Genomic DNA, 26,262 nt, shown 5'->3' with positions numbered 1-26,262 from the left:
CATCGGACCGCAGTATGGCAAAGGTGTTCAAAAGATTAAAAAAATTGTAAAGTTGGTGCCATTGAAATGCTTTATAAAAAAAAATAAAAAAAGCAGCATGCATGGACTTTACATCACAAAATTCTTTATCCAAACATAATTGCTAAACTCTTCTTAGGAATCAGCCAGTTATCAAGACAAAATTATCAAATTTGATCATAAGTTTGTTGTCCGATTGATTTTATAATGTAATCAATCATAGTTCACCTCAGATACACAGAGTGAAGTGCTACACTGACATTGGGGTTTACACTGTCTTTTCGACACTTCAAAGTTTAAAAACTGGGTTAACTTTTTTGAATTTCTCTTAGACTGAGGCACTTAATACAAACTTCCCCATACTGTACGTCAGAATGTTTTGGGGTTTCCCCCCCTTTTCCCAGTAAAACAGCTGCGCTGAAAAATGGTTAGTCTGGTATCTTTTTCGTAAAGTGACAAGTGTAGGTTTATGCAGGCAGGGCATCTGACGGCAGTATGGCAAAGGTGTTCAAAAGGTTAAAAACAAATTGTATGAAAATAACGCCCACAAAACCAACAAAAGAGATGCTTTATGCTAAAGTTACCTTTAGTTTTGGTTATTGAATAATATACCTTGCTTTTCTTTCGACAAAGAGTGCCTAATTTTTCCAATTTACCAACTTTGACAAAACCGTGCGAGTTTAATAGTGTACATTCATGTTATCCACAAAACATAATTTACATTAAAAAAACGGCTAACCCTTTCACACGGTGATCACGTAGACCTCTACCACAAGGTTTTGTCAACACGGCTGCACTCGACGGCTGTTGCATGTCTCATTTTCCTTGCTCGGGTTGGTGAAAAGGCGGGAAAAGATGGCGCTCTCTGTAAATCAAAATTAATGGAAAATACGTGGGTTAAGATTAAGATGGAAATTTGCCATGATTTTGTCTTTGAGGTGTCTAACCGACCCTTTCGTTTAGTAATACAGCACAGAGGAATTAAAGTGTAATATAGGGCTAATGCTGGGTCGTCCTTTTGGGTTTTTATTTGAGGGCACTGATCTATCTATTGTTTCTTTTCGTGGGGCATGGGGGGGGGGGGCAACTGGTGGAACACGATCTGTGACCAGCCCCCATCCGATTGGCTTCGCCGTAACAAACGCCGTAAACCAAATATCCTACATTTGTGGGTCTTCAACATCACAACAAGACAAGCTTTGATTGATATTGTATTAGGGAATATGTGCGGCGGGTTTAAGCGTTAATGTAAATAGGTCATTGTATGAATGAATGTACCCAAAAGTGCAAGCTCATCGACGCCGCGAAAACAAGATTTAAAGATTTTGTATCGGTTCAAATTGACTACCACATAGATACAGATAAAATATATCAAGTAACAGAAAACACACAAACACGCGTACCAAACGGTAGCTGAGAGTATGTTCGGCATTTCAAGTGTCGTAAAAACGTCCCTGTGATCCATTCTCTACACTGAACGCAGAATTATGCAGTAGGATAGGGTGATCAATAATGCAATTTCAGCGATGTTGTGATATGCAACTATCACTCAAGCTAACACAAGCTCGCCCCCAACAACATATTTGCATAATGCAAAATTAATAGCTATAGATTCGGTAGATTCGTCATTGAATTGATGTTGATAATAATTCAGAAAAGGGGATTGGCGCATGGTTCAAAACCTATATTAGCTCATAACAACCTCTAAAATTGTCCCATAAAAATAATATTCCAGGGTCCCTGATCGATCAACATCGCATTTAATGATTAATGTGGTATTATGCTCATTAATATGGCATGGCAAACCATTCAGAGGCTCTCGACTATCGTTCTGTGGTTAAGTATTATGATTGGCCTAGATGGACTTTCACCTTCATGTACTTCTCTCAACGTTTAAATAGTGAAAGTGATGTTTTAGCGTTGTTGACTTATTAGTTTGGTTTAGTGTACATGTAGGTTCAAAACGCGATAGAACTTTACATGGGTTCACCTGTTTTTATGTGCTAAAGAGTAATAATGAACTAAAATCTTGTTTTTCTTCATACAGTCCTTGGCTGCAGAACTGCATGTGTTTTTGTAGCAACAACTTCTCGCATCCGATGAAGTACTTGTTGCTAACGAAAGCTCATAATATGTAGTTTTTAAAAAGTGCAAACACTACCTTCCCAAGCACATACATAACATACATTACATGTACATAACTGCCCATTGTGTACATGCATGATGTAGGCAAATTTCAGCTAAGCATCTGGAAATTATTGATCCATTGGTGCCACCAATCACCACAGAGGAAGGGCAAAGGGGTGTGTATTGATTTGTGTCTTTCTGTGTTCTATAGAAAATGGTGGTAGAGGATGCACGGATGCACAGCCTATCAGTTTGTCAGTATAATTGTGCAGTGTATATTCAGTCTGATACTTCACTGGGACAACAAAGGCGATTGCCTTTAAGCTCCCTGTCATTGCCTTGGTGCCCTTGAAATGTTACAGTAGAAATTTACAAATTCCTCATAGGGTGCCCTTTACCAATAAGAAAATGCCTCGGTTCCCTTTCCCTTGCCAGAACGAAGCAAACATAAATGCAGTGGGCCTACAGCAACACTAGTCTTACTTCAACCTTACGATATTCCTCTAGCCACAATCGCAGAGCCCGTGGTAAAAATGTCCGTGAAATAACAATGGCATTTGCAAGACTACGGGATAAATTAAACAACATGGGCGTATCCTAAGTCTATAGTTTCCCTTGATTGGCCGAAGTTATTGCCAACAAATGGGGGGGGGGGGTATTTTGGCCCGCATGGCAAAGTTTTCATTATGCATTGTTTGTTAAATCATGCTTACAAAGCGACGAAGAAAATCTACAACAAGTTCGGTTGCTAAACAATGTTTGCAGCAAATTCCTCATTTTGCAGGAAATGGGTCTATTTAGACACCCATTCGTTCAAGGCTGATCTCATGCATCTGAAAGCACACAAATAATTTGTGCAAAGAGGGTGTATTTTCTTCCATTTTTTTTGCAACTTCGATGACCAATTAAGCCGAAATTTTCACAGTATTGTTATGTTATTCATGTATATTGGGATACAACAAGTGAGAAAACCGGCCTCCTACTACTACCGAACGTGTCCAGTGGCATTATTAAACAGAAATCGCTTGTAGCGATTCATGTTTGTTGTTGGAACGCACGATCCGTACGTAATAAATCATCATCTCTCGCGGATTACGTTATAAGCAACGACATTGACATTATGCTAATCACAGAAACATGGCTCAGAGATGATGACGATGTTCTCATTGGTGCGATGACCCCACCGGGTTACAGTTTCATCAATGTCCCACGGGCTAATGGACGTGGAGGAGGTGTGGGAGCAATGTTTAAATGCCACCTCAAACTTCGTCAACTCGATTCCCGTACCTATGAGACAATAGAGCATTGTATCATTACCGATCATCAAAGGACAATGAACTTAGTTGTGACCTATAGGCCTCCACCATCTAATCAGAACGGCCTTAAAACATCTACGTTCCTGGAGGAATGTGAACTTCTTCTTGATGCACTCAACGAGATTCCAGGAAAATTGCTAATTCTCGGCGATCTGAACATACACTTTGACAGCCCCACTCGCTATGATGTTGCACGCATCATGAACTTGCTCGGGACAGCAGGACTGATCCAGTATGTTTCATCTCCAACTCACAGAGGTGGTCATATTCTTGATGTAGCTATTGCCAGGGAGGATGAAAACCTACTCTGCTCTGTGCAGATTGATCCCTGCCTTCTATCCGATCACTACACAATCAGTTGCAGAATTCAATCAAAGAAACAAACTCTTCAATCCAAACCCACTTTGTTCCGCAAGTTTTGCAATCTAGACCACCAAAGGTTCTCCGCTGATCTCTCTTCTAAGCTAAGTGGGGTTCAAATGACTGACGACTTGAACAAGTTTATATCTGATGCTGATAACATCATCAAATGTGTTCTCGATGAGCATGCTCCAATTTGCTCAAGAAAATCAATGACTCGTCATCGCCCAAAATGGTATACCGATGATGTCGATGCTGCTAGGCGTGAGAAGAGGCGAGCTGAGAGGAAATGGCGGAAAGCCCTTAGACTAAACCCTGCAAGTGACCCACTACCCTATCATGAAGCAAAGACTTTAGTGGCATCGGCTGTATCTGATTCTAAACAGGCCTACTATCATGACATCTTCGAGCGCTCTTCACCGAAGGACATGTTTAAAGCAGTTAACGAACTCTTGAACAAGAACAAACGTGTGCTGCCCAACGCTGAATCATCTGTGGAACTTGCGTCTGCTTTCTGTTCCTTCTTTACTGATAAAGTGAGGAATATAAGGAAGTGCATCGATGATCTCAATGTCCATGCATCTGTTCTTGGTCTAGTTTCCGCTAAACCAAACACCAAGCTTTCATCATTCAATCGGGTAACATTCAGCGACCTTGAAGATATCATTAGGAAACTACCTGATAAAACCTGCTCCCTTGATCCTCTACCGACGTGGCTGTTAAAGAAACACATTCCTGTACTCATGCCCATCATCCTAGAGACCGTCAACTCTTCGCTGGAAAGTGGTACTTTCCCTTCCTGTCTTGGTCAAGCAACGGTTACACCTGTTCTGAAGAAACAATCATTGAACAAAGACAGCCTTTGTAACTACAGGCCAATCTCCAATATTCGCTTTCTCGCTAAGGTCTTGGAGAAAGTTGTTGCTCATCAACTGCACGAGTATATCGATCTGAATCATCTTGATAACCCGAGACAGTCTGCATATAAAAAGAACTACAGCACTGAAACAGCTCTACTATCTCTACAGAATGACATATCACGCGCCTTGGACGACAAGAAAGCTACATTCCTGTTGTCCCTTGACCTATCAGCAGCGTTTGATACACTGGACCATGCCATTCTAACAGAAAGACTTCACACTCATTTTGGACTCTCCGGATTCGCCTTACAGTGGTTCGTGTCCTATCTTCAGAACAGGACATGCTCCGTTGCCATTGACAATTCAGATTCTCCCCAGGTTAAACTTGAGTATGGAGTCCCACAGGGGTCAGTCCTAGGGCCCCTGCTGTTCACTTTGTACCTGCAACCGATTGCCAATATCTTCCAAGAACACAATATTAACTATCACATGTATGCTGACGACATACAAATATATCTCACATGTGATCCAGGCTCTCAAGACTCTATCCAAGGTGCACTCTCCAAGCTGACACATGTGGTCAGAGACATTCAAACCTGGATGACTGTCAATAAACTTAAACTCAACCAAGACAAAACCGAATTCCTGGTAGTCGCATCGCAAGCACATCATCGGAAGCTCACTGATGTCAAGTTGACACTTGGTGATGTTGTTCTTGAACCCTCACAATCCCTTCGGATCCTTGGTGTCATCTTTGATGATCGTCTTCTTCATGATGCTCAGGTGGCAAATATTTCAAGAACTGTTAAATTTCACCTCCGTAACCTGACTTTGATCAGGAAGTACCTTGATGCTAGTTGTACACATGCAGCGATTCGAGCACTAGTTCTTTCAAGGTTGGACTATTGCAATAGCCTTCTCTATGGAACATCAACAAAGAACTTGCACTCACTACAGCTCCTTCAAAATCAAGCCGCCCGTCTCATCTACAAGAAACCGAAATACACACATACATCACCTCTCATCCAGACCCTGCATTGGCTACCAGTTTTGCAACGGATTGAATATAAGAACGCAGTACTCACATATAAATCACTCTCTAACCAAGCTCCAACTTATCTGGGCAACCTTCTCCACACCCGCCAGTCTCTGTATAATTTAAGATCCACTTCAGCTGTTGTATTGAATGCCCCACGATCACGTACCAATGTAGGATCTAAAGCCTTTGCTGCAACTGGGCCAAAATGCTGGAATCGTCTCCCTCAATCTGTTCGTTTAGCCAATTCCCTGAGTTCCTTCAAATCCCAATTAAAAACCCACCTCTATCCTAAGTTACTCTAGATTGTATCATTGTTAATTGCATTGTTTTGTCTGTAAAGCGTGTAGTTTATCTTTTGTTTTTGTTGCCATTGTATTTCGTTAGCGCTTTGTATCGCTTTTGTAAAAAGCGCTTTATAAGTAAGGTTATTATTATTATTAGCAGGCCGTTTCCTAACATTCGCTGGCCGGTACATGCGCCATGTTCCAAAACGTGTGTGTACTTTGCTTTTTAACACCAACGTATTGACATAACGGTCTGGCACTCTCTTGCGAGATAGTACCTGCCAGCGCCAAGTCTTATTGTTCGGGTGATTGGTCATTGTTATTATGACGTCATTGAGTTAATCCCTCGACTGAAAGAGTAGGTGGATGCACACAGGTGTGTGCAGAAAATAAGTCAGCGTTCAATTTGTTCAAAAGGTTTGGACTGAATGCCTAAAAAGAGCACTGTGGTATCTGCTTAAGAGAAAAGGACTATTTTTGGACGGTCTATAATCACATGTGTATATACTGTGCTCTTATCATTTTGACAACCGGCACTTTCATACAATCCACCAATGCTGTGATCTTAGTTTTTATTCTTCATCATTAAACAGAAAAAGAAAAAGAGAAAGAAAAAAAAACAATGAATCTGTTTGTTATTGTTCATCAATTTACACGTGTAATACTAAATAATAAATATAAATAACTAAAATTATGTAAGATTATGTTGAAAGAGCCAGCCTTCTTTCCAAATTAGTCTGGTTCTGTCCATTGACGATGCACTATCATCAGATATAGGCGAAGTGCCAGACTTTCTAAAACATGTGCTTTAGTTTGTACACTCATGACATGACCTTGGCTGGATGTCGGAACTCTGTTATTGTTGATAACTTTCTTATTAATTAAAACACAATTAAAGCACACCAATTTTGCCTCACGACAATGCTGGATGTATAACAGCGAAGTGGTGTTTTCTTCTAAGGGTTGAGGTAAGCAAAGTTATCCAGCAAATAACACTTCTACTCTTTCTCCTTAATTGTTTCCAGCGTATAAAATTATTGTTAGTGTCGGCCCGATTGGATGAAGCTCAGCAGCTATAGTATGCTGCATTGCATGTTCGGCCTTTTTGCACATAGTTTAGAACAGTTGTTGTTCCAATCTTTGTCTATAAATAAGCATGTATGGGAAAAGTGTTTTAGCTGCTTTTGATGCTGTTAGTGCGTGCAATAAACGACATGTGAAGCAAGCGATATTAAAATGTATTAATGGTTTTTATAACAAAAAATCTTATTCTGCGTCAGCATGGTTTGGCCCATTTGGGGTAGTTTTTACACATATTATGTATTTCGTGTCACTTAAAGACACTGAACACCTTTGGTAATTGTCAAAGACCAGTCTTCCCACTTGGTGTATCTCAACATAACATGCATAAAATAACAAATCTGTAAAAACTTAAACTAAATTGGTCGTCGAAGATGCGAGATAATAATGAAAGAAAAAAAACCTTGTCACATGAAATTGTGTGCGGAAAAGTATCCGTATGGCGCCACCACTTTTTCATTCGATATGAAATAATTATATGCCTATAGTATCTTTGTAACCTCAATGAGATATCCCTTTTTGTGAAAAATGAGTGAAAAAGTTGTGGCGCCATGCGGAAAGTTATCCCCAATGATAGTGTTACGTGCCTTTAAAGGCAGTGGACACTATTGGTAATTGTCAAAGACTAGCCTTCACAGTTGGTGTATCTCAACATTTGCATAAAATAACAAACCTGAAATGTTCACATGTTACTTGTCTTGTGTGCATCTACATTTTTATAGAATTAAAGACACTGGACACTATTGGTAACTGTCAAAATCCAGTCTTCTCACTTGGTGTATCTCACATATGCATTAAATTAATAACAAACCTGTGAAAATTTGAGCTCAATCGGTCATCAAAGTTGCGAGATAATAATGAAAGAAAAAACACCCTTGTCACACGAAGTTGTGTGCTTTCTGATGCTTGATTTCGAGACCTCAAATTCTAAACTTGAGGTCTCGAAATCAAATTCGTGGAAAATTACCTCTTTCTCAAAAACTACGTCACTTCAGAGGGAGCTGTTTCTCACAATGTTTTATACCATCAACCTCTCCCCATTACTCGTAATCCAGAAAGGTTTTATGGTGATAAATATTTTGAGTTATTACCAATAGTGTCCACTGCCTTTAACATACAGAAAGTAAAAAAATACACTAATGTATGTGTTGTAAAAAAAAACACCCAGCTTCTTTGAGGGCCAAATCCTTGCTTTTAAGTAAGGCCCAACAAAAAATATTGTTCATGTCCGTATTTATATGACCCCTTGTTGCATCAGTGAGATATAGACAATTGCAGGCACACAATCTGAACATCGAGATAGGATATACCCTCATGGTATTTAGACCCAACAATCAAACAACACCCAACAAACTACGTAGACAAATAAGGGCTTTTTATGTAACGGAAAAGGGGAATCTTGTGCAATTTTGACATTTTTAATATTTAATATGTTGCTGTACAATTGGATTTTAAATTTCATGTATTTTTCATACTTGAATAAACAATTCAATTCAATTCAATTCAATTCAATTCAATTCAAAACCCAATTTCAATCTCAAGGGTTTTATTGCAGCTTGGTATCGATACTCACGAACCCCCCCCCCCCTCCTAAATGGAATGATTTTAATGTCTTAAACACAATCATCGAAACGGTTACTTGCTCGAATATGATGAATAGAAATCACCAAAACTTGTTTGGTTTGTAAAAAGAGTTGTTGTAAAAACGGTAAACTCATTTCCGATTTCACAGACGTTTTGGTATTGTATATAATTTTTTAATTCTCTTTTTTTCCCCCCTTTTTATTTCTAAAATTTATTTATTGATCGAACAATGAACCACAATGGAAACTGACTGGGTAAATATGGGGTCAAATTTGTGTTGAGAAAATAAAAATTTACTAAAACAATTGTAGAACATTTGTTTTGAGCCATACAATTAATATATTTGTGTACAAATTAACCACATTGATAAGTGATTAAGTGAACCGTTTCTCAAAATGCTTTATACTTGATTTGTTTTATAGTTGTCGCAGGCTTCTTATCAATAGTTTGTATTTGGCATACAATTTTAAGTCGGTAACCAAACGTATTATACCTTCCGTTTTAAAGGCAGTGGACACTATTGGTAATTTCTCAAAATAATTATACGCATAAAACCTTTCTTGGTATTAATAGTATAAAACATTGCGAGAAACGGCTCCCTCTGAAGTGACGTAGTTTTTGAGAAAGAAGTAATTTTCCACAAATTTGATTTTGAGATCTCAGAATTACATGCTTCTTCCATTGTTATCTCGCATCTTAGGCGACCAATAAACTCAAATTTTCACAGGTTTGTGTTTATGCATATAAAAATATGTTGAGTGAGATACACAAAGTGAGAAGACTAGTCTTTGACAATTACCAAATGTGTCCACTGTCGAATAAGGACGGTTAATAGGTTCAAGGTGTTTCCCCATATTGTATTTCATTTTTCTTTTTGAAACATAACAGTTGTTTTTATAAGATAGGTCTACGTTATTTTGTGAGTGTTTTGTTTTCCCTCTGCTAATGACCACATCATAATTGGATGTAATTTTACAGACTGGTTGCATGGCGAGTTTATTGACTTGAAACTTTAAGATATGAATAAATGCTTCGACTTTTTCACTAGCAAATTATGAATAAGTTACACTCAAAGTAAAACAACAATACACATTACACCAGAATTTCAATGTAAAGGTTTTATGCTTTTCATGAACTTTGAACAGGGATTGGCGCATTCCAAAAATTGACAATACTTCAGACCAAACAGAATATTTCTATTTGGTGTTTGATAGGTTTACTTTATGACGTTTTTCCCTATAAAGGTTTATCCCGACCCATAACCTAACAACCATTATGTTTGCATAGCAACGTTTACACCTCGATCGTTTCAGCCATGGCCACAGACAAAGGAAATACATTTACCTCGGTTTTTTCCTTTCTATTAGCTTAGAGACGTTCTTTGAGCTACCTCCATGGTGTACCATTCTATAGCTCCATGGTACTACCTCTATGGTGTTACGTTCTACATGATTTGGTATGCTTTTTTTTATAGGAACGTGCAGGACCCAATTTCATAGAGCTGCTAAGCACACAAATTTGCTTAGCATGACACTTCTTCCTTGACAATAACAGGATTTACCAACAAAATTTTCACGTGATTTTCAGGATGAGCAAACAACAGCTAAATACCAGTAACAAGCAATATGCTACAAACGGAAATTATAGGTCGGTAATCCATGAAGAAATTTCATGCTTAGCAAAATTTTGTGCTTAGCAGCTCTATGAAATTGGGCGCTGGTGACAATCAGTCTATTAGACCATGATTAGACTAGCAGGCTTTTTGAAAACGCAGTGATAATGCAGATTACTGTTTCCCGCTTTGAGACCAGACAAGTTACTGTCTACGTCGATTTGAATAATATCAATTACCAGGGAATGCTTCCATCGGGCAGTTTTGCATAATGAATAGCAACAAATTTGTCCTGAACTTATTTTGTGCACACTGAATGCTAACATTGAGTAGCGAATTGTGTTTTTTGAGTAGCATCTGACACATTTTGTATAGCATTTTGCTCCGCTTTATTGTACCCTGATCCATAATTTTTTTCTCATGAATTTTATCTTCACAAACACATTTCAAAATCCACTGTCAAATAAGTCCTTCCAAGTTTAATCAACGGACTATAGAGTCATCAAGGGGAAAAAAAAAAAAAAATGGCTTTCGAGTTCAGAATATGGTCTCCCTAAAGTTCATATTATTTTAACATTTTGTAGCTAACTACTACACAACCAATACACCATCCCTCCAAATAAAAAAGAGTACAGCACTTGAATGTAAATTAAATTGTCGCTTTCAAAGTAAAGTGAATGTCCCCATCATGGATTTGCACAAGAACAACAATATCACAATAAAAGTTGAACTTGTCAGAATCTTTAATTAAAGGGACTGGGCACTATTGGTAATTACTCAAAATAACAGTTAGCATAAAAACAACTTACTTGGTAACAAGCAATATTGAGAGCAGTTGATAGTATAAAACAGTGTGAGAAATGGCTCCCTCTTAAGTATATATTTTTTTAGAAAGAGGTAATTTCTTATTCAAAAATTATAAGAATTGAAGACGTTATTACTATTAGGCATCTGAAAGAACACACATTGTGCAACAAGGGTGGGTTTTCTTTCATCAATCTTTTGCAACTTCGATGACCAATTGAGTGAAAGTTTTCACAGATTTGTTATTTTTATGTTGGGATATACCAAGTGAGAGTATACTGTCTTTTAGACAATTACCAAAGGTGTCCAGTGCATTTAGGGGAGAACACTGTACTTTTACACACACATCCAAACTCACCTGTCAATACTACCGAGGTGTGCTGGATTCAGATGGTGGTATAGATCCAGGTGGGGTCTCTGCCAACACATTCCTTGGGCTACCAACAGGGCTTTTCGGTGAGGAACTACGGTGCATCTTCAGCTCCCGACTGGTCAACGAAAGCTGGAAACTAGACGAGGTACTTTGCGACCTGGTACGCTCAGGATCTGACGAGCTGATGGTAGAGACGAGTGTGGCCTCCTGGGCGACCTCTTCTGGTCCAGTGCGGAGGTCCCAACTTCCACCAGTCTCCTCATCACTGCCTTGAGGTACTGGGGTCAATGGTGGAGGGTAGCGGGACTTGGTGGGGTCGTATTTCATCCTTGGGTCTGGATGGAAACCATCTTGCCGGTAATCGGCTGCTCTGTCCACGTCATTGTCTCTCTTACTGTTGCCAATCTGAAGCCGAAGACCTCCCGATGTGGCAAACAGGACGGGGACCTGGAATGATCGACCTAGAGTTGATGGTCGGCTATTTGATGCATCGCTCGTCCAGGACGTCCGCACGCCTGGTTTGGCCAGCATCTCTTGCTTTCCCATCCCGGAGTTGACTGTGTTGTTTTTGTGGCAAACGGAGCTGACGAACTCTTCCCTGACCTCTGGGAAGCCTACGATGACCACGACGGAGACGATCCACGGATAGCAGAATCGCATCCACGTGAAGGCAGTCTTCAGATCAGATGAGAAAACATTATCAGTTTCACTTGGATAGCTGGAGTTACCGTAAAGGTAGACAGTCTGCAAGGCTAGGTAAGGACCTTGAAACACACACCAAAAGATTACAAGTGCCCCGATGACCTTAGCTCGTCTGAGTTCGCTCCAAAGCTTTGACCGACGACCTAGCCTGTTGGCGTAGTGCAGCTCGGCATTAAAGTTCTGCACTGTTGGCTTCTCGTCTACAGCCACCTTAACGATGACGCCATACATTGAAATGATGATGATCAGCGGGAGAATGTAGCAAAATAATGAAAAAAACACGACGTACACATAACCTGTCCCCGATGAAACTGAGCAGAGGTAGCAGTCTGGGAGGTATTCGGAAGGAATGACCCCAGCTAGGATAAAGAGTGTGAAGAGGGTACCGTGGAGCCATGCATACCCTGTGATGAAGCTGGCTTTGGCCCTGTTCATATTGCTGTAAGTTTCAGGCCATTTCACCGCTAGCAAGCGGTCAAGGGCGAGCAAAGTCAAAGCTAGAATGGATTCTGCGTTGAGTAGGTTTAAAATGAAGGCACTGAACTGGCACATGAAGATTCCAAACGGCCAGCCGCCACTGGAAGCAGCTCCAATGATCAGGCTCATGTTTAGGATACTATCACTGAACTGAACAGCACAGAGGTTGCCCAAGAAGGTATAGATCGCGACAGCTTTCTCTAAGGTTTTGTGTCTGAGAGCAATCAGGCAGCAAACATTTCCTGCTAGAGCAAGAAGAAGAAAAATGACCATAAATACGGCTGCTGCAATCGCAACTCCTGAAGCTGGAACTGGTTCTGACGTTGTCAAAGCAGCTGTTGAGCTACTGGTTACGGTAGAGGTAATCCAACTAGTGGCATTCACAAAACCAGTTGTGGAATTGGATTCGAGGGTTACGTCTGGGGTTAGATACCCTGAACTGTTGTTGAGGTCCATCGAGTTCGTGCTGCCGTTTATCCATGATGCTGCCGTAGAAAGTGTGATATTCTCCCACGCCATCTCGGTCGTAGACTCCATGGTGTCGTTCCACATATCCATTGGGGTACCGGAGGAAACCGTAGAACTGTCAACGGTTCCAAACCCCGAATCTGTCATGATGATACGAATGGAATTCCAAGCGTACAATTCGATATCAATGTATTCACGTTACCTGCTGTGTTTTGGCTCAGCGGCTCGCTATGTCTATACCACCATGACTATAGCGATGAGCAAATAATGGCCACCATTGTCGAACTGGCTGTTGGTGCTGTTGTTAATAATAGGCATTCCTGAATGTGGCTATCACGCAAGGCGCACACAGCCCGGTATTTTGCACTTGCACGACCCACAACAAGTACGGTTAACGATCCATCTTGACTTCACGTCTCACCATGTACAACATCCAGTCGTCCCCTTCCATTCCTGCCGTCAAATGATCTTCATTTCGGCATCAACTTACAAGGATATTGTCATTTATTTACCCACCAACATGTCATTCCTCGCAGATTGGTCTATTGATCGACCTGCAGTGTAATTATAATTGTATGCTCATGTATGTCGTCCACACGGAACCCCTATGCACCTGCAGCTGCAGAGTGGTTTCCTGTGCGTGTACACTGGTGCATAACGACGGTAGTTGCCTGTTGAAGCTAGACGGCTGTTGCATGTGTTGATTTATTGTTGGAGGGCCTGTGTGCCGGAGTGGACAATCACAATTCTTGAAGTTTAATTAATTCACAATGATCGGCAGCATATTGGCCACAGCACCGTATAAGAAAAAGTCATTAATCGAAAAAGGAGAAAAAATCAGAAAAAAAAGACACAAAGAAGAAAACAATATTCTAAAAGCACCAAGGAAGCTGTTATATTAGTTAAACTGGTATGATTGTTTTTTGTTATTGGTTATATTTATGTTCATGCATCTGAAAAAGATCCGGTTGGTTTGAACATTGGGGTAGAATGGGGTTCGAAAGCTAAGGCCATCCTCCCATATACGATTATATAATGATTTAACTTATTAATACGTATTTATATGGAAACGCTAGTTTACAAATTGCGTAGGACATGGTAGGACCTAAATAACTAGTTGATAATTAATATTAATTCCCGAAAACCGACATTGAATGTTTACATATAGCTGCACTTTGTCTCTTTAGATTGGGAGTGTCGTGTTCCTTGAAATCTCCAAAATTGACATAATAATGTTTTAAACAAACAAATGATGACAGTTTGTACCACAGAATAGTAACACTGAAATGTGTGGGAGCAAGTGAGCACGCCCTCTTGTGTTAATATTCGATTTTACGTAATATTACCAATAGTGTCTTGTGCTTATGTTTCGTAATCACTCTTAAGATTAATGGCATTAAAACTATTGATAAAAAGCCTTCAGCAGCTTTCGATAAAGCATTTTGAGAAACATTTTCCTTCGAAGTATAGTGTGGTTATGTACAAATACATAATATCAATTTTGTATGAATTCGAATCTGAGAATGCTTATCAGATTGTGAATTCCTAGCTATTAGGGATTATTCTTTCCGCATGGACATAATACTCGCTCCGGATTTTCAGCGATATCTCAAAAACGTGACCACCTTTTTGGGATGAAATGTTCACATGTTACTTGTCTTGTGTGCATCTACATTTTTTTAAAGGATTTATTTATTTATTCATTTCATTTATTTACCCAGGGTGAGCCAAATCAGTAAAACAAAACTGGTTTCCATTTGGGCCCTGCGAACAAACTAACATGTTAAAAGTAAACATAAAATCACAAGATAAAATTACGATATAAAAATTACGTAAAACATTTAAGAATGTCACGGAAATTTAAAAGCAATATAAACAAAAAATAAGAGTAAAAAAATAGTACAAGAGGATTAAACCAATAGAAGGATTCTAAAAACAAACACTTTGCCTTTACTTCAAGTTGCGCCCAACTTGAACAGCCACAGGCTTAGATTTTGTATAACGTTGGACACATAGTGCCTTTAACACTGGTACAAATTTGTTGACACTTTGTATCTGGCACCTTCGTAACCTTTCACAAAAACCTGTATTCTTATTTTTAGTCATCTAGCACCTTGTTGACTCCGGAGTCCTAAATGAGTTGTGTCTCTTTTCAGTGACAATGAAAAGATCAAGGAACGAAATCACCAAGGTCATCGTCATCATTGGCAAAGACTAGACTTGTTGATTAAAGTCCCAATCCCGTGCCATCGCCAGAAAACTATTTTTTGTGATGCTCTGCATTATCGGGACTGCAATAGCTGCATTTTGACGGCGGATTTGCTTTAGGGACCTCTCGCACGAGAAAGGGGCTTGAATCAAGTCTAGGCAAAGACCTGGTTTCGTGGCCGCCTCATCTTCTGGGGACGCACTCCTGGAGTCGCTGTTCACCTTCAATCGCTGCTCTTCTCAGCTTTCCTACACTTCTAAAGTCCACTTTGTCACAGAAACTTACTTACTTTGTCTAATGACAGCTGTATCGACGCGATAAGTACAAATACACCAAATTACTTTAACAAAATTACGTTAAGTGGCTGAATGCACAAGCCCGTAATAATGTAGTCAATTAGGATAACGGGAAATGCTTTTAAAATGCACCCGTTCCAGGAGTTAATTAAAAGGAATAATCATTCCTTAAATAAACTGGACTCTATTGGTAATTGTCTAAGACCAGTCTTCTCACTTGGTGTATCTCAACATATGCATAAAATAACAAGCCTGTGAAAGTTTGAGCTCAATATTGGTCGTCGAAGTTGCGAGATATCAATGAAAGAAAAAAACACCCTTGACACACGAAATTGTGTGCTTTCAGGTGCTTGATTTCGAGACCTCAAAATCTAAGTCTGACGTCTCGAAGTCAAATTCGTGATGGAAAGTTACTTCTTTTTTGAAAACTACGTTACTTCATGAGGGAGCCGTTTCTCACAATGTTTTATACTATCAACATCTCTCCATCATGTTACCAAGTAAGTTTTTATGCACACTAAATGTTGAGTAATTACCAATGCTGTCCAGTGCCTTTAAAGGAACACTCATCTCTTACGTCCACGTCCGGACACTTTGTAGCGTTGAGAAGCTTTTACATCCACATTTTGTTTAATAACCATTAGTTGTACTTAATAGGCTTGGAAAGCAAACACACTGTGGACAAACCATTATCTACAAGCGATTCTTTGAACAAAACATTACAGAAAGTGGCCGTTATTTTTTGGTACTATACCGAGTTTCTGCACAGTCATTGTTGGATAGACATTGTTCTACTTGATTCACATGGTGTTACCGCAAACCTCTCTTACTTAGACAAAGATCGGTGGAGATTCATTTCGTATTTGTGAGTCGAATAAGCATCATGTATTCAGCATCCAATCCAGTCGGCTCTCAGTGGGATGGTCAGACCAATAACACGGCCACCAGACCTAAACCGAACCCTCAAACCAAGATGGCGGTCAAGACAACTCATGGAGGTACCGAGGAGTTGGACGGGAAGGTCGAGGGTCCACATCCAAACCAGGTCGAGACAGACGCCATTGAGTCAGAACACCCAGACTCGAATCCTGCGATCAATTTAACCCGAGAGTTGCGACCAATCCTGATTACGATGACCGTGTATGGCCTGTACTACCCACCGATCGACGCCTCCAAGTCCCTCCCCGTGAGGTTGCTCGATCCACGGCGACTCTACTGCATCGTCATCAACGTCGTAGCCTGGGCCAACGCTCTTCGTTTCATTCTCCCAATGGCACAGAACATCGGGAATTTAAGCGTTTTCTTGACTATGATCGCCCCTGGAACGTGGCATTTTCAATGTGCCTTTGGGATTTCATGTTGGTTCTACCACTGCACCTTCTCACGGGGACGTTTCCAATCGTTCGTGGCACACCTGCACCGGGTTTACGGCGAGGTTCCTGGCTTGGGGGTCACAGGAGAAAGACGATGGGTGAAACGCGCCGTGTTCATCGCCATACTCATCCCTGTTGTGATAGACTGCTTCGACGGTTTTGTTTTCGTGTTTTTCACTTTCGGACCTATCGATGAAATTCGAAGTGCGATCGATTTTCTGTACGAACCGTTCCCCCCAGAAGGAAGACTGCCGATGGTTTTCGTCTACTTCGCCGGTTCATTTCCCTACATTTTCACAGTTAGTTTATGTTGCCTTTTCTCCAAGTTGATGTCCAGGATGTTCGACAATTTCAACGAGAAACTCCAAAATGGCATCTCTGAAGATGGAAAACTTCAGTTCAGCTTCGAAAAACTAAGATGCGAGCACCAACGCTTAGCGAAGTGAGTCTATGTAGGTCTAAAAGACACTTCTTGTTATATATTTAATATATTTTTATGTACAGTCACATGCAATTGGCCCTTGTGCCACGATTTGTGGTTTTACTAAAATAAAATAATTATAACTGTTGTTTGCTCTTCTTGAATAATGTCAAGAAGAATGCTGTTACATTGATTATTATAATAAACGCAATATAAATACAACAGTCGTCATCTATTCAACCTACATTGGTTTCCAATCCCTCAAAGAATCATCTTCAAAAGTATGATACTGATGTATAACGTGTACCATAAACAAGCTCCTGGATATGTCATGGACATGCTCAAATTGAGATCCCAACAAGACATATTCGTTAGTCTACCTTTTGCTCCCTTTAATTGTGACAAGAACTCGCTATTCAACTTCTGCAGAGAGATATTTCACTGTATGGCCCCAAAATGTGGAATAAGCTTCTTGGGGTCGATTTCACAAAGAGTTGGACTAGTCCTAAACCTAGGACTAGTCTTTTGGGGATTTTAAAAGCTTAAGGCTAGTCCTTACTAACTCGAGATAACACTAGTCTTAACTCTGTAAAAAAAAAAACTCGTAAAAAGGCAAGCTCACTTACCTCGTTCAAGACATTCCTTAAAGCTCACCTGTTCCAGCAGTCTTTACTATTAAACTTTGCCTACTCAGCGCCTTAGAGCAAACTTTTGATTTTGGCGCTTAATAAATGAATTTTGATTGATTTATATATTAAGTTATTATTATTTTAATTTGTTTAATTTTTTTTTTCATAGGGTTGTGGCGACGGGGAATGAAATCTTCTCGCCATTTTTAGGGTTTATCGTTGCGAGCTCTCTGGCCGAGATTGCAACCCTGCTCTACCAGATAACGCGTTACAGCAGCCAACCAGGGGTTGTCATAATCTGCGCAATTTGGTTTTTCATCTGCGGTGGTTCGATCGGGGTGTTGTTCTGGTTCGCTGTACATATTCACGAACAGGTAGGAAAATAATATTTTCATGGATCAAGGAAGAGACCAATTACTCAATTTCAATGAGGGAATCAATGTGTGGTGAAGAGGTTTTCAACTAGTGGTTTAATCCCAACAAGGCCTGGGGTCAATTTCATAGAGCTGCTTAAGCAAAAAATTTGCTTAAGCACGAAAATAGCTCGCTTATTTTACACATGTTACTGGCCAAAATTTCATGCCATATACATTGCTTATGACTAGTATTTAGCTGTTGTTTACTTAGCATAACAATTGAGTGGAGTCTTGGCCGGTAATCTGATTTTACTAAGCAAGGAATTTTTTGCTTAAGCAAAATTTTGTGCTTAAGCAGCTCTATGAAATTGGGCCCTGGTTCTTGATAATTTTACCGAGACGAAGTCGAGGTAAATTATCAAGAACCAGGCCTCAGCGGGTTTAAACTACTAGTTGAAAACGGATTCAACACACTTTGACCTATTCATAAATACCTTTTCGGTCAAAATCATCAACACTTATGGTCAAAAAGTAAAATAAATAAAAAAGTTTCAATGATTTCTTTCATCACAACACCCCTCCAGGTTTTACACCAACGGAGTCAACTTCAACTAGGACTATTTCTTTATATCATTCTTAATGGAATGTGTATTTGTGTTTGTTATCTTGTTATGTTTGTACGTTTGTGCACTGGACACCTTTTGGTAATTGTCAAAGACCAGTCTTCTCACTTGGTGTATCTCAACATATGCACAAAACAACAAACCTGTGAAAATGTGAACTCCATAGGTCGTCGAAGTTGCGAGAGAATAATGGAAGAAAAAACTTGTCGCACTTGTGTGCTTACATAATATGCTTGATTTCGAGATCTCTGCTGAAGCTAGGTCTCGCAATCAATTCAAATATCTGAGTGGTGGGAAATTACATCTTTCTCAAAAACTACGTTACTTCAGAGGGAGCCGTTTCTCACGATGTTTTATACTATCAACAGCTCTCCATTGCTCGTTACCAATAAAGTTGTATTGCTAATAATTGTTCTGAGTAATAACCAATAGTGTCCAGTTCTTTTTATAAGAGAAGAGACAGAGGACATTAAATGAGGATCCCTGGAAAAAATATTTCCTAAAAGCTTTTGTAAAGGTTGGGCCACACGTACCAAACTAGTTATAAAAAACGTCCGAACTCGTCCTTAACAAATCGTAAACTGGTTTGGTCGGCTGGTTAGGACGTCACAGCTTTGGCCGGAAAATTCACATGTTCTCCTAGTCGGTTAAATTCTGGGAATAAGGTTTATCGCGATTAGCAAAATATCAAGAGAGGGCGCTGTTGAACCCACACAAAGGTGTAGGCGTTGCGTGCGCGAGTCGTAGAAACTGCATAGAAACCGCCCCATATTCCTTTCCACATTGCATTGCGTTTCTAAATTGCGATAAACCTTATGAGTTGGGTCCAGAAGCTTTTCCATTTATTTAATATCAAAATATGTAGAATGTTGACAAATTTAGAGACAGAAACAACATTTTTCGTAACGCCCCGTTTAACAGTTTTTATTTTAATTTGTTACCTCAAAATGGTGTCCAACACAAGTAGAAATCATATATAAATCATGATTGGTAGCATACTTCGTCACAGCACCTTGTAAACACTTACATGGTGCTATATAGAAGGAGTAGATCTCATAATTCAAATGTAGTCCAACACTTGCAGCAAAATATTAAGGGAATAAAAGGGTAGCGACGAGTTCTTACACGGCCGTTTTAAGCCGGCAGGGTCGAGTTGCCGTGTGATAAAGGCCCGACCCGAAGGCGAGGGCCTTTAGCGCACGGCAACAACCCTGCAAGGTTTTAAACGGACGTTTACTACTCTTTTATTCCCATTCATAAATGCCCTTTTGTTAAAAAACGTTACAAAAATACAATTACAGACACTTCGACAGTTGAAAATTCGAGGTTTGAATTTTTTTTTCTCAAAAACTTTGTGAAGAGTCTGTTGCGCGTGGGCTGTGTGTACGCACGCGCGCTTAGAAATAGATTACGCGCGCGCTTAGAAGTAGGTTACGCGCTGTTACTAATAGCTATGAATTGCGTTCCGCGTGATAATCTTGCGTGCCTGACACGTGGAAGCCAGCCGGTTATAAACACTGGTCATTATCAACCGTTTAAACACCCCACGTGACGCGCTCTCACCAATAGGAGTAGAGAAACTGTCTGGGGTATTTATGAACGCTGATGATACTATCATCATCATCATGATTTGTTGAATATCCATTTTATCTGACCTTTATTTGGTTTATCATTTTTTAATCATTGCAGGCACATGATGCAGAAAACTACGTTCATGACATTTCTGTTTGGGATCAATCGGAGGAAGGAACCCCAATACAGGTACATGGATTACTAGACTTGTCTCAAGTCCCAATCCCGTGAGAGTCCTTTTTATTTTCAGTCCCATCGCCAAACGTCAGAAAACTGTTGTGCGGCCTGCATCATGTGACCTGTGTCGCGCATTCTCGGGACCACAGCTACATTTTTTTTGCTATTTGGATGAAGGGAGCTCTTGCACGAGAACGGGACTTGAAACAATTATTAGCCTGAACATCTGACGTCACACTTCGAGGCTCGTGAATAACGGGAGTGGCCCCCAGGGGCCAATTTCATAGAGTTGCTTAGCGGCCGATTTTGTGCTTACTGTGTGATTTCCATTTCATATCGCTGCTAACCGTAAGCACACGAAAAAGCATGCTAACCTTCCGGTGCTTACCGCACGAAAGTATGTGGCGTCACAATGCAAAGCAACGGTAAACGTGCAATATGGCCGTCCAATTATTATTCTGCTAACCTGTGAAATACGCCAAGGCTTAAGCTAATTTGTCTGCTTCAGTAAGCACGCAAATTTGCTTACCGTTAGTTAAGCAGCGCCATGAAACTGGGCCCAGCCTGCGCCAATACCTAGTCACAATCTAATTTATTTAGCAGTCAGACTGACTCATTAATGGGTCAGGTATTCTGTAAGGGTCTTGTGTTAGCAATTATGGAATGTGGTATTTCTTAAGTTCTAAAGAATTTGTTTATTTTGTGATTGTGTGCTGTTGTTACCATTTAAAATGGTGCATTTTGCTGTTGTTATTTATTTAATTGTTTCTAGATTCTTTTGTTATGCGCTTGTATTGTGTACATTTATGAAACGGGCGCAAAATAAATTAATCGTTAAAAATAGACAATAATACCTACAAAGAAATAGCTTTTCAAACATTGAATATTTTTCTTAAATTGAAACCGATTACAGGTGATGCTATTTTTTGCCAAACTTCACGGCAAACCAATCACTCTGACCGTCTGGAATTGGGCAGCGATAACAAGAGATTTCGTTCTTACGGTAAGACGAATTAAATGGACATGGTACTTCATGTAGGACCTTAATTCTTGTTTTTTTTTCACTTTTTAGATGAAAAGTACTTTCAAAGAATAAATAAGCTCTGCAAAGGGAACAAATGGGAACAATAATCATCTAGAATCCTCTATAAACTGATGCTCATTGTTTTCAAATCACTCAATGGGTAAGCACCTGCTTACATCATGGATGTGCTCGAAATCTACAACAATCTCGCCATCTTCGATCTGGAAACAAACATCTTCTTCAAGAAGTCAAATATCATCGTATCTGGGGGACAGATCTTCTACTATTGCAGCGTGTCATCTCTGGAATAAACTACCTCTTCATATCAAAACATCCACTTCTATTCACTCGTTCTAAACATCTCTCAAAACACACCTCATGTCTAAAGATCCATTTTATTTTATTCAAACTGTTTTTCTTTTCTTTTTTCTTTGTAATAGCGCCCTAATAGATAATGTGCGCTTTATAAAACTTCTTTATTATTACTATTAAATGTCAGTTGAAAGTAACAATTTACTTTTTCTCCTTTTGGTCCAAGGTATTCGGGATCTTGGTCTCGTACTTCGTCATCGTTGTCCAAACTTTCCCCTCTTATCCCGAACCATAAGGACTTGGGGAGAAATTCCAGGAGTGGACGGGTGGCCTAAACAATCCGGAAAGATTGACTCAACCCAAAACCCTGAAGTAAGCTATCGGATACAAAGGCATGCGCTAAACATCGCACTATGGCCGGCAAAAGTGCGACGTTTAGCACAGGCCTAAGTAACGGCACTTTTATATTTATTTCACTGGAGTGTTTTCTCTAAAGTATAATATCTTAAGGGGAATTCATAGTCATTGATTTCCTAGACTGGACCATGCCATTATATCTAGGGGGGGGGGGGTCGTCAGGCCCCAGAAAATGTGCAGGTTTTCTTTTGAGGGACTGACAAACATGTTCAGTATCAGGTAATCAACCACGAAGGAAACTGACTGCAGGGTGAGTTTTAACTTTGGGTATTAACATTTAGGACAAGTTTACTGGAGCGACCCAAATGCAATTTTATTCCAGTCATATTTTAGTGCGCAAAATTGTACTGACATCAACCTACCAAGATCAGACCCTCTGACTAATTGGAGTCATCTGGCAGCCGGTGCTAGGGTATGCTGTTTTCTATACCCGGTCCCTCTGTCAATAGACTTGTGGAGAAGTCAATGGTCTACTGCGGTGAGATAGTCGAGTTGTGGCGGTGCTCTCGCGAGATCACTGCTCTCGCGCGAAATGCTGGTTGCCGACTTCTACTCACCGTTAACATTGGACCGTAGTCGTGAGAGCAGTAGTCTCATGGGGCCAGCAGTCTCGCGAGAGTTTGTCCACTCCCTGTAAATGTTGAACAGTGAATGTGAGTGGTTTATGCCCGTTGTGATTCCAGAAGCGCAAACTAAACAAACGAATAAATTTTAATTAAATTCAAGAACCAGGTATACATGTACATGTATATAAACACGTAAAAGCTAACCTCACAGCACACACAGAAAATGACTGCAAAGATACCAGAGATGTACAAAAGAAAATATCAATGATTTATTCACCACTTCGGACCAGAAAGGTTGTCTTTACAGTTTTTGACCTTACGCCTAATTTTCTAAACTCAGTTGTTAGTAACGGTTCGTTTCGAAATTCGAAAGTTGTGTTACAGATCGGATTGAATTGGCGCACAAAATGGACCTATAGACTCGAGAGTGTATTGAAAAATCATTTCAAGATTTTACTAGAAATAAGTACATTTTGCATTTATACTGTCGTTCCATTTGGTTGGTAGATTGTTTGCAACAGCTAATGCTGTTTTCTTGTTCGCAATAAAATCTTATTGGGACGATCTAGTAGTCTACATTCGATACAAATAGTCAACGATGCATAGCTGATCTATGAACATGAAGTCTATCTATTTAATGAACAATGTATGCGTGTATCAAACATGATGTCTAAATCAGTAAGTTAACTGTATATCTGTCCTTATTATCGATGAACAATTATTGTAAACATATTTAGGCGAATACTCATGAACTACAGCGATACTTTTCATTAGAAAACGAACAATACATGTTATAAATAGTGTTAAATCTATAATAAGGAAGAAGTGAAAAGTTGATTATATAGTCAGGGGTCGATTTCACAAAGAGTTAGGACTAGTCCTAGGAGATATACAAATTGCATGGTTAGCCCCAAGTTAGGACGAGTAACTGGTCCTAACTCGAGATAAGACTAGTCCTAACTCTTTGTGAAATCCACCCCTGGTATCGAAAGTGATTTTTTTAGTAGGTCTTAGATGATTATACTAAAGACATAAATGCTTAAAGGCAGATCACTGACGTACTTTTACGCCAGTTGGATGATGTAGAAGGAACTTATGATTTCGAGATGGTATAGCGCTCTTGGCTTTTGCATGTTTGCACTTAATGTTAACTCAATCTAATGGCGGTCACTTAGCTCTATATGATTAAGTCTGGTTCCTACTTCCTGCGAATGAGATGCGATGATTAGTGACGCAATAATCAGCGCTGTTTTCCCTCTTGCGACTCAAGAAACTTCGCTTCGCTCAAAGCATTCGGAGGAAGTTTGTATCGGGCTTTAAAGGAAGTTGCCTTGGATCCGTCGAGTTGGTCTTTGAAAGGCGTTTGTAACCGTTTGTTTTAATAATGCATAAAAATATGGTTGGAAAGATGTTTTAAAAGTAGAATACAATGATCCACACAAACATGCCTGGAAGTTGCACGGTTTTCCTTTGACCTCGTCAACTAACACGGTCGGCCATTTATGGAGGTCAAATATTTGACTCACATAAAAAAAAAAAAAAAAAAAAAAAAAAAAAAAACGGTTACAAACGCTTTTTACAGACCAACTCGTCCGATCCAAGGCAACGTGTTCCTTTAATGTCACGAGAGTGGGGGAAAGGGATTTATTTGTTGTTTGGGCAGTTTGCTGGGTCCTCATCGTCGCGTTGAGGGCAGTCGAATTCACCGTCGCATAACTGCTGCGTGGAGATACACATTGAGTCACCCTCCGGGAATCCATCAGCCGTGCTGAATTCAAAACGGTGGAAAACCTCCAAGTCCTTGCCTTTGAAGCCACTGGCGCAGTAATCTAGTGTGGAGAAAAAACAGAAGAAAGGATTATACAAAATAACTGGAATCGAAAACACAATAAATGGGTATAATTGTTTACACCTCATTTAGCCTCTAGTTGGTAAGACGCTGCTCTAGAATTGCAAAGGTGTTTGGTTCGAATTCCACTCGAGAAATATGCCTGTGATTTGTTCCACAGAGTTCGTGCTAGTACTGATTACAGTGCTAACGTACATCGGTGTACATGTATACGGTAAGACCAAACTTAACATCGAGTAGATCTTTTATTGTTGATCAACAAACTGCCCTTGGTGGCATGGACGGCCAATTGAATTTACCAAAGTATGAGTTTGATCGCTAGCTAGCCCAGCATGCACCTCATCTCACGCCTAACACAAAGTAGAAATAAGATTCATGACTTCAGAATGTTCTCTTAATAGTGACAAAGAGAACATTCTACTTAGGTGCAATCTCCTTTTTACAATTATATGATTATATTTTTTCGTTTTTCCAATTTGGGCTCAATTGGTCATCGAAGTTGCGAGAAAATGATGAAAGAAAAAACACCCTTGTCGAACGAATTTGTGTGCTTTCAGATAGGAATAAAAGACTTCTAGCTAGAAGTATTTTATTATTTGAGTGAGAAATTACCTCTTTCTCAAAATTTGTGCTACTTCAGAGGGAGCCGTTTCTCACAATGGTTTATACTATCAACAGCTCTCCATTACTCATTACCAAGTAAGTTTTTAAGATAATATTTGTTTTGAGTAATTACCAAACGTGTACCTTCGCTTTAAGACTTGACCAGCCCCCGTAAACTTGTAACCATTGTGTATGTCTTAAGATTTTAAATAAATAAATAATCGTTTTATCTCTTGATTGTATAAGAATACCAAACCAAGCAGATAAAATTGGTAAAAGATAAAAACCGTGAAGATCACATATTATTTACATAAAAACCTGCACGGTCTTATTATGATGATAGAAGAAAACATCCCTTAAAATATTAATGTCTGAAATGTCATTCGATGAGAAAAAATAATATAATTTCGATTTTGATGTTTATTGCTCAGTGTTCGTTTTACTTGTATTCATTTTTGTTTGCATCGATGTCAAGCAAAATAGCTTATCGGCTTTTTAAATTTTCTCGATAGCCGCTCGATCTCAAACCTTTAACAGGTTTGCCATTATAGGCCTATGTATATGGTGGATTGCATGAATCGCTTACACTGCCAGCAACCGTAGCAAAAAAAAAAACAATTCAGTAATTTTCCTTCAAGAGTTGTAATCGTTATGAATAATTCACTTATACCCTCATGCTCCTTTTTGCAACCCTTCTCATCGGCAAAGTTTGGGCAGTCTTTTACGCTGTC

General features: G+C 39.6%; 2 protein-coding genes across 2 annotated transcripts; one reads left to right on the top strand and one right to left on the bottom strand.

Moving 5' to 3' along the window:
• Positions 1 to 746: 746 nt before the first annotated feature.
• LOC139941221 (uncharacterized) lies at positions 747 to 13,686 on the bottom strand. Its single transcript, XM_071937682.1, has 2 exons — positions 11,443 to 13,686; positions 747 to 883 (listed from the first exon to the last, which is right to left on the bottom strand). The coding sequence occupies exon 1, from the start codon at positions 13,249 to 13,251 to the stop codon at positions 11,452 to 11,454; it is 1,800 nt and encodes a 599-aa protein (XP_071793783.1). The 5' UTR covers positions 13,252 to 13,686; the 3' UTR covers positions 747 to 883; positions 11,443 to 11,451.
• Positions 6,844 to 24,624, top strand: LOC139941222 (uncharacterized). The gene is made up of 6 exons (XM_071937683.1): positions 6,844 to 6,972; positions 17,309 to 17,424; positions 18,202 to 18,406; positions 20,701 to 20,772; positions 21,674 to 21,763; positions 22,323 to 24,624. Exons 2-6 carry the CDS (start codon positions 17,312 to 17,314, stop codon positions 22,389 to 22,391), a joined length of 549 nt encoding a protein of 182 aa, XP_071793784.1. The 5' UTR covers positions 6,844 to 6,972; positions 17,309 to 17,311; the 3' UTR covers positions 22,392 to 24,624.
• The last annotated feature ends 1,638 nt before the right edge of the window (positions 24,625 to 26,262 follow it).

The sequence above is a fragment of the Asterias amurensis genome, chromosome 8, assembly GCF_032118995.1.
Source record: "Asterias amurensis chromosome 8, ASM3211899v1".
NCBI lineage: Eukaryota > Metazoa > Echinodermata > Asteroidea > Forcipulatida > Asteriidae > Asterias > Asterias amurensis.
Note: the sequence above shows the minus strand (reverse complement) of the source record. Positions and strands in the feature narration are given on the sequence as shown.

What these genes read in the sequence shown, in the direction of transcription:
- LOC139941221 (XM_071937682.1), bottom strand. Translation starts at nt 13,251, where the DNA reads ATGACAGATTCGGGGTTTGGAACCGTTGACAGTTCTACGGTTTCCTCC.
- LOC139941222 (XM_071937683.1), top strand. Translation starts at nt 17,312, where the DNA reads ATGTCCAGGATGTTCGACAATTTCAACGAGAAACTCCAAAATGGCATC. An exon ending in GAGCACCAACGCTTAGCGAA is followed by an intron (nt 17,425 to 18,201) that starts GTGAGTCTATGT and finishes TTTTTTTCATAG; the next exon opens with GGTTGTGGCGACGGGGAATG. An exon ending in AGGAAGGAACCCCAATACAG is followed by an intron (nt 20,773 to 21,673) that starts GTACATGGATTA and finishes AACCGATTACAG; the next exon opens with GTGATGCTATTTTTTGCCAA.